General features: G+C 36.9%; 2 protein-coding genes across 4 annotated transcripts in view; one reads left to right on the forward strand and one right to left on the reverse strand.

Moving 5' to 3' along the window:
• Nucleotides 1-4,297, forward strand: part of LOC107039974 (metallophosphoesterase 1) — a 58,263-nt gene extending 53,966 nt beyond the window's left edge. For 2 of the 3 annotated variants that reach the window (XM_015259854.2, XM_015259855.2), the window contains exon 5: nt 3,302-4,297. In XM_015259854.2, the coding sequence (XP_015115340.1) occupies nt 3,302-3,463 (162 nt within the window). In that variant the 3' untranslated portion in view covers nt 3,464-4,297. Of the gene's footprint in view, nt 1-1,044; nt 1,195-3,301 lie in introns of all 3 variants that reach the window. The other variant, XR_001460991.2, reaches the window with a different exon arrangement.
• Nucleotides 3,385-10,302, reverse strand: LOC107039972 (transmembrane 9 superfamily member 4; the record flags this gene model as incomplete). The annotated part of the gene is given in 3 exon segments (XM_015259852.2): nt 3,385-4,729; nt 6,542-6,725; nt 9,391-10,302. Coding segments are annotated over 3 exon segments (1,336 nt in total), but the record flags the coding sequence as incomplete, so codon positions are not given.
• Nucleotides 10,303-14,932: the final 4,630 nt, after the last annotated feature.

The raw sequence follows: 14,932 nt of genomic DNA on the forward strand, positions 1-14,932 counted from the left end.
TGTCATTGAATTGAGCATTTAATACTCAATAAGTGACACAAGTTTCATTCCTTAGCTATAATTCGGGGGGAGGGATGAATTTTCAACTGAGACGCGCGTTCCCCGCGCCACTCGACGTTGTAACCAATGGGAAGACGATCGGTTGATCGTCCTTCCATTGCGTGTGGAGGGGGAATTACGTTCCCCCATTCATTCTCCCCTCTTCGTCATTCCAGCGAAGAGAGAGAGAGAGAGAGAGAGAGAGAGAGAGAGAGAGAGAGCAATATCGTTGCGCTCTTTTGTCTCGTAGAATGGTGGGGCGGGCACACAGACATATGCTGCATATCATATTTATGTGCGCCCGCTTAAAAATCACTCCCCATTGGCCCACCCTTAATTGCCAATAACTTTTTAGGGGTGAGTCTGATCAAAAAGTGCAAGAGGACTTTTCTGCTCAGAATCACCCCCTGATCCTAGGGTATTCAGAGGTACATGTACTTCTGAAACACCCTGTATATATATATATATACAGGGTGTCCCATTTGAAACAATGCACCCAAGTATCTTCTAAGGGGGGCAAGTGAGAGGAAATTTTCAGGGACATAAGTTGTCGAGTTCCGAGGAGGACATTTGATGCATGCATTTTTTTGAGCTTTCACGATCATATTTGCAAGCTGCAAGCACAAGGAGCTGTTTCTTAAATGGCAATCGCATTTTTTACCCTAATCAAACTTGTTCTCCTTGATAAGTAGTTTTCTAATACCTCATCATTCATGTGAACTCCTTCGATTTTACTCGGAGAATGCGACGAAAATGCGTTCTGTTATCAAACTAAAGATTCACACACCCTTGACGCGTCTTGGCGTAGATAATTGTTCTGCTAATCCATTTACCAACCGTAGTTATGAAATGTAAACAATAACAAAGAATTCCCCATTACCTCGAGGATTCTGCTATTCGAAACAGTTCAAATTCAACCAGAATCGGGTTAGTATCCCTGTAATTTCATTGAACACATCACGATGTATTCAGCGAGTGAAATTGTCGATATTTTACTCATATTAGGAGAGTGCCGCGGAGTCTATCGAGCCGCTGCCCAGACATATCGAGAACGGTACCCTAATCGCCGACGTCATCCCACAGATGCAGTAATTCGGAACATTGAAAGGAATTGTAGGAGAGGACGAACTTTTCGACAACAACCACAACAACAAGGTATTAATCCTGATGATCCATGAGCTGTTGCCATTCTCGCTATGATTCACATGAATTCACGCTAAATTCACATGATTCACGCTAAAAAAGTCTGAATCTTTAGTTTGATAACAGAACTCATTTTCGTCGCATTCTCCGAGTAAAATTAAAGGAGTTCACATGAATGATGAGGTATTTGAAAATAACTCATCAAGGAGAACAAGTTTCATTGGGGTAAAAAATGCGATTGCCATTTAAAAAAAAGCTCCTTATGCTTGCAGCTTGCAAGTATGATCCTGAAAGCTCAAAAAAATGCATGCATCAAATGTCCTCCTCGGAACCCTACAACTTATGTCCCTGAAAATTTCCTGTCACTTGCCCCCCTTAGAAGATATTTGGGTGCATTGTTTCAAATGGGACACCCTGTATATAGAAATTATATGATGTTGTATTTTAAAAAAAGTTTTTTTAGTTTCTTTTGAATTTTTGAATTAATTTTTTTTCTATAAGTCATCAACTTCAGTAGAAGAGCATTAAATAAAAAATGATGACTAAATAATTCCTAAATAATTGACGGAAAAAAAAACTCATCACGAAATAAAGGAAAAGTGTGAAATCGACGATAAAAGTAATAATAATAAGAATAATTTTTTTATTTTTGTAAATCAAATATGAAAAGTAAAAAAGGTCAGAACAAATAGATAAAATTGAACCGGACATGAATTTGCTCGGAACCATACCTTTGTGCTAAAAGAAACATAGACAACCATACCCTGGGTAAAGGCGCGCGTAGCGCGCCCCATACGCTAGTTCATAGGAAAATGCACGGAGAGAAATGTTCAATAAAAATTACGGAACTCACAATTCGCTCACCCATTACGGAATCGACTCAGAAAATTTAATTGATGGTATCGTAATTTTTCACCGGAGATTCAGATAAAAATTACGGAACGCTCTGAAAAAATTCCGTGACAGTTCCGTAAAAGTTCCTACAACCACATTTCACTCCGGAATTATGGAAAAGATACGTAATTTTTATTGAATATTTCTCTCCGTGTGGAAAATTTTTAATTCATAGGAAAATGAGAAATTTTTATATGAATTATTCTGTGAATATCTCTGGGGTTGGAGAAAAATGTAAAACAGTTTTTGTTGTGAAGGATTCGATATGCTACGCGGAAGGGCTCCTGACATTTTCAAATAAATCTAGTAGTTTCGCAGATGAACTCGTAGATACCAATGGAGATTTTTTGTAAATATCTCTGAAATCCCTAGGTTGACGAATAGCTGTGCAAAAATATTTTCGGTAGAAAATTTTATAGGCTGCAAAGAACTTCTAACATTGTTTGTAAACCTAGTATTTTCAAAGACAAATGCATTCGTGCCGTTTAGAAGTAGGAAAGTGGACAAGTTTTATATTAATTATTTTGTGCACATCTCGGAAACTGTTTGGTTCAGAGAAAGATGTCAAAAGATTTGTATTCTAGAGATTTGACGAGTTGCAAGAATCTTTTCCAACCTTCAACAAAAATCCAGTCGCTAGAAAATTCTATCGGATCTCTATTGAACTTATACTGAAAATTGTAGGTATTAATTTTTATATACTGAGAGTTTTATAGAGTGATTTTATTCGATTAAAAATTCTATTAATTGTATTGGAAAATTGTGCAGCTTTCCTGCGGGCTTTTACGTAACTTATTCTATGAAGATATTTTCTATAGAAATTCCTCGACCTAAATTTTCTTAGATTTTTTCCTCGATTTTTCTCATGAGGAGGGAAAAAAATGAAATGCAAAAAATTTAAAACGCTCATATTCTCTTGATTTTTGTCTAATAAGGGAAGCTAATCAGTTCTCCAACAGTCACCGAAAAACTAATAAGATTTCAGCAGAAGTTCAATAGAAAATCAATGAAATTTTTTGATACGAAAGCTTCTTGTATAAAGTTTTTATCGTGCATGCAATAATTCAAATATTTGACATATTTGAAATTAGTTTTGAGAAGAATTGCAATACTTTTTTGTAGACCATAAAATTGACCATGGGAAAAATCTCTCGTTATTTTTTGATTATTAGAGGTATTTATGAAGTCATTTATTGAGGGGTTGAAACTATTATTTTTGTTGCAGGGTGTCTTCATTCCTAACAACTATGCTCTCTCAAAATGTTACATGCCAGAAGAATCAATTGTGATATCCATTTACATCTTTGGTGGTTTTTTCATCGTAATTTATTTACTCATCAAATCAAAACAAAGGATGAATCGTCACAACTTCTTGAAACTCCACTGATAAATATTTTATTGATATGATTTAATGTCCTCGATATTTTATTCCTTCAATTTTGTACACAATAATCTCGGTGCAACAGTATGGAGAAAAACAAGATGATCATTGACGAGCACTCTCCACAGCATGACAGCGTACATAAAATAAATAATTGTTGGCGAAGAAAATTCTTTATTCTAGATATTTTTATTCTCATTCAGCCAATGATTGAATTCCTTTTACACAACTCTCAAATGATCAGAATAATAAGTACTCGATGCAGACACGATTATTCTCTCTCAAGTATGCGAAAAATTTATTTCACCAGTGAAGTGATAAAACTCAGCACAACAATGGTTTATTCAGATCTTGTTGAATATCAAGCGATATTTTTTATAGAAAGTTGTGTCAGGTACAAAAAAATTTCCCATGATTTTCTGTGCTAAGACAATTCGTAATTAATACAAATGCATCATTAACCAGGATTTTTGGCATCTTGCTAACTACAGTTGTTTTCGTAATATACAATTGTTGGAAAGATTATTGCCAGACATTTTTTGTTCAAATTTTTATATCTTTCAAAATAATGTTTTGACATTTTCTCCTGAACATATTCATTTTTTAGCTAAATACAAAATTACCGAATTCGTCAAATTTTAGCCATAACGTTTTATCACCTCATTGTAGAATTCATCTCGATTAAATTTGTTATTAGATACTAGATCCCTAGAATATTGTACCTCATATTCTCCCTCCCTGAACTTCCAATTCATCTGGTCATCGCACACATACAAATATTTATTCTTAAAAAGTTATTATTTTACAAAATATAATGTTAACAAAGTCCCTAAACTCCGACATTCAATTGTTATCTATTATATTCAACTTATCTCTCCCTATATTACTTCATTTCTCTTATTTGGACTTGTCCAAGTTACCGAAAAAATAAATAATTCGGCTGGATTCTCTCTGGCCTCCACTTACTTTCGACATGATTCACGACAGAGATTGATTTGAAAATTAAAAACAAACATGACGCAGTAATTTTGACTAGTCGATTTTGACGGCTGCGTAGATCTTTCGAATGAATGCATATGCAGCGAAAAATCCAATAGTTCCAGTCAACAGCCAGAAGGTAAGCACCATGAGTGTTGTGTAACCAAAGTACATCAGTGTTGGCACTAATTCGGTTATCTCGAGTTTTGTCATAAAGTAGAATACTGAATATGCTAGTACATAAACTGCTGAACCGCCACCCACTATGAAACTTCTCCACCACCATCTGTAATCCTGAAAAATTATATAATGGATTTGTTTGTAATAGTACATTAGAGTACAAGGGCACAAATTTCGTTTTCAACGAATGTGTAGTTTACAGGCCGAGCCGAAGGCAAGGTCTGTACACACATTCGTTGAATACGAAATTTATTACCGAGTGCTCTATAATATTTTATGTCAAGTCGTGCAGAAGTCGAGTTTTGAGCAGGCTGCGCAAAGCGCAGCGTGCGATAAACTCGACTTATTGCACGGCGCGACATAAATATTTTTAAAATTGATAGTTTCAGAGAATTAGCCAAGAGGCCTCTTAGAGGTAATTTCAAGAGGTACAACAAAGGATTTTCGATGATATTGAATGCTGTTTTCAGAAAGAAAGGGCTCAGGGGAATTAATTGGTAGATATTTTCACATTGATTGAAAACTCAATGTGATCAGAAAGTGGGCGAGGAAGAAAGGATCCTTTTTATGTGGAATTTAAGGGTGTCTCCTCAGTTGCGGTTGGCGCGCGGGTGAGTGGAGTGTGAAATAGTCAAGTTAGTGAGGTTAGTTTCGAGAGAGACGGGACATCAAACATGGCGTATGTTGGATAATGACAGACATCACCATAGTAGTTTTATTATTAATTTATTGAACAAATCAACGATAAAACTCAATGGGACTTCGTGCCCATATTTTTTAGGGCTTAATATAGAACAATTTAGCTTCCTTTGCTGGCTAGCACATTGTCAACAGTGTGAGGGGTATGGGACAAAGTAGCGTGTATAAAGGTTGTGTATAGGGGAGGATGGGGTAAAATGGACACTTTTGATTTTTTTTTTAAATTATTCATAACTCAGAAAAAGATTTATCAATTGAGCTCCGTCTGTGCTCATCACAAAGAGAAATCATTGTTCTTTCTATTGGAAAATAAAATTATTCCATTTCATGAGCAATTCAATACGTGATGAACATTTTAAAAAAACTCAAATGTGTCCATTTTACCCCACCCGCCCCTAAGGCGCAATTTGAAGAATTAATTAAACACGAACGAAACCATAAAAGTAGTTAGAATTCCTTTTACAAATACCTTTTTAACATTTTTGATCAATATTTGATATATTTAATTCGCAAGCACATTGTCATATTTTACCCAAAAGTACTGCGGAGACCCCTTAAAGGAATACAAGGAAAGATCTCGTCGAAAATTCTACCAGATCATTTAGTTTGCAAGAAAATTTCTAAAACAATCAGTTAAAGAAGGAGGAGAAGATCAAGAGGGACCAGGTGAAATCTATTTCACGTAAGTCTATTTCAAATATTTTCGAAAGGGAGAGGTTCAAAATATTTAACAAGACTTTTCCCGCCATAAATTTTCATAGTTATAGAAAGGCTCTTCGAATATTGTTCTCTGAACCTCTTCACTCATTTGCAGACATTTTATATTATTTTGTAAATATCTTTAAAAGGAATATGTACAGAGAATTAGTCAAACGACCTTCCTTAGAGTTACTTTCACGAGCCATAACAAAAGATCTTCTGGCAAAATCTTGTAAATCTATGGGTTTCCAAGATGATTCTCAAAATAATTAATCAAAAGAAAAATATAAAGTTGAAAAGAGATCAATGGGAATCAACTTTATGTTATCTTGTATATATCTCCGAGAGGAAATGGTGTAGGCAAATTTATTAAGAAACTACTTCGTAGAGACTGTCTCGAATTAAAGAAACATCTCTTGACAAAATCTCTTCATCCTCTTCGTTTCAAAATATTCATGAAATGATCTAAACATGAATTGCTGTCTCATCTCATCTCATTCACAAATTAGTAATAAAAAACATTCTTACTTCTCCACACAGCTGGAAATAAACCATAACGATGGATATCTGTGAACATGATATGACGAGAATGCAGAAGACGAGGAAGAGGAAGCCGAACAGGTAATAAAACTGATTCTCCCACAGTGCATTAAGGATGAAGAACAATTCAATGAAAACTGCTCCAAATGGCAGAATGCCAGCCATTAACGTACTGCAACAAAAATTCGAAAATAATATCACACAATTCATACTCTTACCCTAACAACATACAACCCTAACTTACAGGTTTTGCTTCATCAAAGATAAAAAAATTTAGATAATTATATTATTGTTAATCAATAACATCGCATTGAACATTAAATCCAACAATATTATCCACTACTTTAATAATCAATAATATCCTTTGGACAATTCTCATTACTTTCATAATGAACAATATTTTCGGTTGTAATCCCCCGAGACCTTCAAAATTATCGAATATCTCCCGATAGCAACGAGAGGGATGAGTTTTGCAGAAAAATCATCTCATTTCTTGGTACGCAGGGACACTTGAGGGAAATATCCGATGAATTTTGAAGGTCGAGGGGTACTCGGAGAATTCCCTTCCTCTAGGGGTTGAGGTCATGTGGCATTTTACACGACCATATCACAGAAGTAAAAAAATGGTTAATCTTGTTGTCAATTTCTCGTAAAGAATTCTGACCAAATCAACTCATTTTGAATGACTCTATCTTGAATCAAATTAACGCAACCTCCCACAAGCTTTTTTTCACAAATTAAAATGTCCAAATCAGAAAGAACAATTGACAGGCAACTGTGGAATTATCATCATTTTCATAATTCACTAGTAGCCTGGACAATTATTAAAATAACACCGACGTGAAAATGTCACGTGAGCTCGAATACTGCACTCTGATTGGGTAAACCAAGGAGGCTGAAAATTGTCGGCTATAATACCCCAAGACCTTCAAAATTATCGGATATTTCCCGAATGTTTTGTTGCATAGCAACGAGAGGGATCAGTTTTGCAGTAAAATCCCTCGCGCTGCGCGCTCAGGATTTTAGTCTGCAAAACTGATCCCGATCGTTGATATGCAGGAAAACTTGAGGGAAATAGCCGATGAATTTTGAAGGTCAAGGGGTATTCGCAGAACAATTTCTTCAATTCTGATTTTGGCCGATCAGGGTGCAGTGTTCGGGGTTACGGGATACATTTCACCAAAATGTGAGGAATATCTGTCACATTCGTAGAAAACAATTGACAGGCTACAGGGAAATTATCAGTTTAATAATTTCCGAACCTAAGGGCCGGCGCACAATCAAAAAATATAAACACAGATGACATGCGCAATAAAATTCATTCTGTTCGCCACTCGCAAATAAACATTCAAATATTGCATCACTGCCAAATAATAGTACATTAGAGTACAAGGGCACAAATTTCGTTTTCAACGAATGTGTGTACAGACCTCGCCTTCGGCTCGGCCTGTAAACTACACATTCGTTGAAAACGAAATTTATTACCGAGTGCTCTATAATATTTTATGTCAAGTCGTGCAGAAGTCGAGTTTTGAGCAGGCTGCGCGAAGCGCAGCGTGCGATAAACTCGACTTATTGCACGGCGCGACATAAACAATCAAATTGTGAATTCTGTTCATGAATGTGGAGCAACGAATCAAATCATAAATCGAGATCTGGGATTTTTTTATCCCATATATGCGGATAGGATCGAATCAACTCAATCAATAACTCATCCCCCTCTTTACACTGTCGATTGACATCAACATCTTGCTTTTTATCCTCATCCGCCTGCATTTTATTTTGTACTTCACTAAATTTTTTCGGGTATGTATGATCCAATGCCATGAGGAAGAGGCAGGTAAACAATATTTTATATCTATATTCCAACACTTGTTCCTTGGTTATATTCCCTATTCCTCTATTGTGCGTTGAAACATTAATTACATAATGTTGAAATTTATTCTTTATTTCTTGTTCCTAATGTTTGTTCTCAATTCCCTGTTCTTTTTGATTGTGCGCCGGTCCTAAGGGAAATAACGAAATTTTCGCAATGAGCTTGTTTGAAACGCAGTCAAAATTCAGTATATCAACGGTTGACCACAGATCGGCCACTTACAAAAATCTTCGGGAAACCTCGGGTCAACGGTCAGGCCTAGTCAATCACCGAATCTCAGAGTTAGTTACAGGCAGTCAGTCGTAGAGAGTCGTAGCAAATGAGTTGAGCGAGCAGTATATCGTTTTTCTAAAGCTACTTTCGGTTGTCCGAACAGCGTCAGTACATCACCCGTTCGAGACATTTTGTTTTCTCAGTACATCTCCTATTTAAATTCTCAGTACAGTCTCCTATTATTCAGTATATTGTTCAGAAAATCTCCAGTGTTAAATTCAGAACAGTTTGAATCAATTTAAGGGACAATTAATAGAGTGTAACAAGTGACGCTAAGGTGGTTCGATTCCACCGAATAAATCAGTATATTTTTTATAGACTCAGTGCGTTCGTTTTTCACCGGCATTTCCACTACCCCTTTCCCAATCCACCCTAAATTCAGTTTTCCCTCCAAACAGAGCTTTTTTGTAGAGCGAATTGAGGGCTACAAAAAAGGCGATGACAAAAATTTTTTTATCTTCCTTATATTGCGAGGTTTTCATTGAAAACTGGCTAATAGTCAAAAACAATTTAAACTGTTTTACCGCTTCGCATGCTGAACTTTAGACGAGAAAAAAAAATGTAAAAATTCAGATTAAGAGAAAATTACTGATAGTGTTAATAAATCGTGTATATTTCTAAGCCTTCAACAATAAGAAACGAAAATGAAAAAAAAAACTGCAACTTCATGAACATTATTGCTACTTACCATAATATTGGATTCATGTACCACAGTTGATCAGGCACCTGCCTGGGTATTTGATTAGTCCTAACAGGATGTGTGAAGGGTTGTTTCCTGTACCCAAAGAAGTACCCCAGATAAATCAGTGGCAAGGATATTCCAAACCACAAACAAAGAAGTGCTAGCATTGTTGTGAATGGAACAGCCCCAGAACTGTGTTTTCCCCAGATGAAGAAGTTCAAGAAGAAGCAAGTGGTGAAGACAATCCCGGGGTACAGAGTTGCTGTGAGAAAAGCTGCCCTTTTCCACTCTCTCCCCCTCATCGTCTTGTAGAGTCTGGCTGAGAAGTATCCAGCCACAAGTCCTGAGAAAACATACAGGAAAATAGCACATGTAGCTAGAGCTCCTCTGCTCGCAGGGGAGAGCATTCCCAACATGGCGAAAAATATTGTAATCAAAGCCATGAAAAATATCTGTATTCCACTCCCAATGACAGCTGAAAATAGCCTGGAGTTGGTGGGGGGTCGAAAGACATCTCCATGCACCAATTTCCAGCCAGTCTCCTCGATGGACTCGTCCAATCCAGCTAGGGAATCACTCTCGCCAGCATTGTAACGAGCAATGTCCCTTCGCAAAGTCCTCACCATGATCATCGTGAGGATGCCTGATAAAAATACAACCACGGCCACTGAGTTTATGATCGAGAACCAGTGAATCTCGACGTCACTCATGCCTAGGTAAATGTCCCATCTGCTAGCCCAACTGACGTCGGACTCTGTCCACTCAACAGAGTAGAAGAAGAGGAGTCTTGTGCCCTTAAGGTTGACATACTGGGGGCCGATTTGACCTGGGGGCTGACAGTTGTTGCCTTCGAACTCTAGTTGGGTGTAATCGACTGATCGAGCTTCTACCTCGAAACCAACCACTCGGAATTCGTTTCTGGAAATTGAGGCATTTTTGATGAATTCGGTTGAATCTGACTCTATTGATAATTCATGTTTATTCTTGTTACGTCTACAATATTCTGAGGTCCGGGTGCAGCAAGACTTGTTCAGCAAATAAAGCTGAGTGTAGAATTTACCCTTCAGATCAATTATAGCCTATTGTCGGATTCAAAATTTAAGGCTACGCACTTTGGATAGCGATAACTCGTAAAAAAAATTTGAGGTAGCTGTAGCTTTGTACAGCCGTGATTTTACGTGGATACGTCTATGTGACGGAGGGGAAACCGCAGTCCTCTGCTGTCGTAATGAGTAATTAAAATGTGCGTGTCATTGGAGAGAATCAATAGATTGGGAGAAGAAAAAAATGTGTGATTCGATTCTTTTGCACAATTGGGAATTTTACATCGGTACGGCATCACGGAATATTCAGCGTAAACAACAGACGAGAAATACAATGTTGACAACAGCTGACTACGCATGCAGTGTCGATATTATATGTATATATATAGAGAGAGAAAGACGCCTGTTAGTTTGGGCGCCGGCCACCAGGGGCGCTGGCAGTCAGTAGGCACGTTCGGAATGACCCCCCTATCGAAAACATAGACGTATCCACGTCAAAAAAATCTCCGAGAATGAAACCAAAAAGTTCTCGAAAGAATAATTATCTAGAAATCATTCCAGAAGAAACAAAATTTTTTTCGAGAAATTAATTTTCATAAACTGAAGAAAAATGAGTGAAAATGGGTTAAAATTGGGTGGTAGAAGGCACTGCAAAGTTTACATGTCCGTTACAGAACCAATTTTACTTTTATCGTGCCAAAATTACTGTAGATACTCTGATCGTTCCTGAAGCGAATGATTTCACGCTTTTGTTAATCTGACGATTTGTTGACTCGTTTTTAATACAAATAGGGCAGTTCGCTATGACATGATCTACTGACAATAGGCAAATGATGCTTGCATGTAAAAATAGGGAAAAATTCAATTATCGAAATTCAATACTTCTCGTTATTAAAGAAAAATCAGAAGAATTATTATTAATTTTTCTTCTCTTACCGGAAAATCAAAGGGACCGTCCGGTGAGAAGCATTCATCGCTGTGGGCCTCAGTACCCTTTCTTTTACATGGAGGACCCTGCACCCAGTTTTCCGAGACACATATATGTAGTCCTCCATGCAAAAAAAAGGTATTGTGGGTCCCTCATGATCACAGCGATGAATACTTCCTAGCGGGCGGTCTCGTTTATTTTCTGGTAAGAGAAGAAAAATTAATAATAATTTTTCTGAATTTTTCTTCGATAATGACAAGTATTGAATTTTAATATTTGAATTTTTCCCTATTTTTACAAGCAAGCATCTTTTGCCTAATATCCGTAGATCATGTCATAGCGGACTGCAATATATGCATTAAAAACGAGTATACAAATCGTCGGATTAACAAAAACTTGAAATCATTCGCTTCAGGATGGATCAGAGTATCTACAGTAATTTTGGAAAAATGATAAAAGTAAAATTGGTTCTGTAACAGACATGTAAATTTTGCGGTGCCTTCTAACGCCCAGTGTTACCCCTTTTTTTATTCATTTTTGTTCTGTTTATGAAAATTGAATTGTCGAAAAAAACATTGTTTTCTTTTGAAAGATTTCTACTGTCGGTGTCAAAAGTAGAGACTACTCGAAATAAACGTCTATAACTCAGTGAAAAAAAATTGTAAAAATATGAGACCAAATACACTGTGTAATATAAGTATTTCGCTTGCCCAATACGGAGTTTCAAGTTTTTGATTTGATTAGTTTATTTATAATCACCATGAGAAGCCGAAAACCCCCCCGATTTTCAGGGTCCGTAAAAGTCGGCAAACTTTGAATCGCTAGCAAACGTAAGAAATTTTTTTTTTAAATCGTCAATTTTTTCAGAGATTTGTATAACCCTTGAGAAGCCAACCAGGGAAGAAAAAGATCGAAATTGCGATAATTATTCATTTTATTTATAGAAATGTCGACTGCGGCTATTTCGTTGTAGAATTGCCGAGCCGACCTGAAAAACAAACAATGCATTTTGAGTTCAATGTAAAGCACATTCGGTCAATAGTTTTTCAATAAACAATCTCCGTTGATTTAAAAAAAAATCAAGAAAATTTCTCAAAAAAAGTGCTGTTAAAACGATCATAACTCGTTATGGGGTTTATGGGCCCGCTCACGGCCAGTCCCTCAAAATTAAAAACACATGTGCCTTTTTCAGGGGCGTCGATACCAGTTTCAGCCGTGTGGGCCCTTTGGGGCGCCAGTATACTGTACATTGCTGCTTTCCCATTAAAACAAAAATACGAACACGAATATTTTTTTTGCATTGCTTTTTACATTGAAATTTTTCGATGAACGCAACATCTATCGATCGAGAATAATATTCTCAATAAATGACAGTGGTTTTATTCCCTTAGTCTCTATTAGGATAGGAGGAATGAATTTTCAAAACGCGCAGTAACTCCGAACAAGTTCTTCTCATTCAAAAATTAATTTCTCCCCTCCCTAATTGAGATGAAGTAATGAAACCAAAGCTTACCGATTGAGAATTATATTTTTAATAAATGACATCGGTGTCATCTCTTAACTAAGCAATGCCGCAAAAAACGGTGACAAAAAACGTTACATGCTTTTTTTTTTAAAGGGGATCTCAGTTAGGAACGGAGGAATGAATTTTCAAAAGCGCGAAGAAACCCCGAACGGCTTTCCGACGTCGAGTGAGCCCGGAGGGGCTCTCCCGATTGGAAAATTAATTTCTCCCACCCTAATTAAGATGAAGGAATGAAACCGATGCCGATCGATAGAGAATTAAATTCTCAATAAATGACAGCGGTTTCATTACTTAATCTCAAGTAGGAGCGGAGGAATGAATTTTCAAAAGCGCGGAGAAACCCCAAACGGCTCTCCGGCGTCGAGTGAGTCCGGAGTAGTCCAATGAACGAAGGTCTAACATACGAATGTTTGCTAATCAGGCTCCATTTTTGATACAATTTGTGATTTGGGCGTATGAAACTAATGACGGATGTTTAAGGTTCACAAAGTTTGTGCGGGGGTTGAAAAAGCCAAAAAACTACCCCTGAAAACCGTTTTTTCAAAATAACTCGTGAATAACGCGCTGTACGTTCAAAAATGTGATATATAAAGTTGTAGAACTCAAAATTCTACACAAAAAATGTTTGGGGCATTTTATCTCTATTCCCAACCGTTCATCCCCCAGAGCCGCGTGAAGATCAGATGGGAAAAAAAATGTTTTCCATGTGATATCCGTCGAAAAATGCTTTATAATCCATTTTTCCTAAATAATTTTCTCTATGGAATAACCATTATTTCATAATTTTTATAAACGCATATCTGTAAAGAGAGTCAATATAAAGATTCCAAAGGTTCCTTGTAGGAATAGAGAAGGTGAAATAATAGATTGGAAAGGGTAACCCAATCAAATGTAGAGACGACACCCATAAAAATTATCCATGTAGAATTAAATAACGAATGAATGAATTTATATTTTCTTGTTTTAAAATTGTGGAAACTATCAAATATTACAATTTAACAAATTAGAAAGGCATGAGATGTCTGTGAATCTCATTACCGGTTGGCAATAGAAAAATCAATAACACCTCTGAAAATGTATGAGAATGTGAATGGGGTGAAACCTACGTTTTGGGGCTAACCCGGAACCTCACCGTTTAAGAGGTTTCGCGGGTGACTAAGCTGGACAGTGACCATATAGCGGAAGTGTGATGCTATGACTCAATTAGGGGAAAAACGCCTAAAAATAACCACAAGTTATGATACGTCAATTAGGGGAAGCAGATGGTTGACTATTCCCTTCACAAAATTTGGAAAAACTACGCAAGTCCAAACGGAAAATGAGGAGGCCTAATGTCACCTAATCACCAATCAACGAGCTCCATGAAGGGATAGGAGAAACGTCACCACCAATCCCCGAATAATATTCAAAGAAATCCAATAATTAGGCGGATACCTGCAGAAGACAATGGTAAAAACAGGGAAAATATAACTGAATAATAACTGCCCTTTTTTCATCCCTTAATCTCAATTAGGAGGGGAGAGGTGAATTTTTAATTACCGGGAGTCACTGTACGCCGCGAAACTATTATTTTTCTCACTGGCCCCTGACTTTCATGGCATTTTATATTTTTTTGTTACAGAGATTAAGGGATGAAAGAGAGTTAATTGATGGGGAATTTAATTCTCCGTCGAACTGCCATTTTTTCATCCCTTAATCTCAATTAGGAGGGGAGAGGTGAATTTTTAATTCGCGGGAGTCACTGTACGCCGCGAAACTATTATTTTTCTCACTGGCCCCTGACTTTCATGGCATTTTATATTTTTTTGTTACAGAGATTAAGGGATGAAAGAGAGTTAATTGATGGGGAATTTAATTNACTTTTCATTTCTTAACCTCAATTAGGAGGGGAGGTGAATTTTTAATTACCGGGAGTCATTGTGCGCCGCAAAACAATTATTGTTCTTACTGCGCTGTGATTTTCATGACAGTTTCTTCCATTTTTTACAGAGATTAAGGGATGAAAGAAGGTTAATTGATGGGTAATTTAGTTCTCCGTCAAACAGCCTTTTT

Source organism: Diachasma alloeum, unplaced genomic scaffold (assembly GCF_001412515.2).
Source record: "Diachasma alloeum isolate Michigan unplaced genomic scaffold, Dall2.0 Dall_scaffold_00314, whole genome shotgun sequence".
In the NCBI taxonomy this organism is placed as follows: Eukaryota; Metazoa; Arthropoda; class Insecta; order Hymenoptera; family Braconidae; genus Diachasma; species Diachasma alloeum.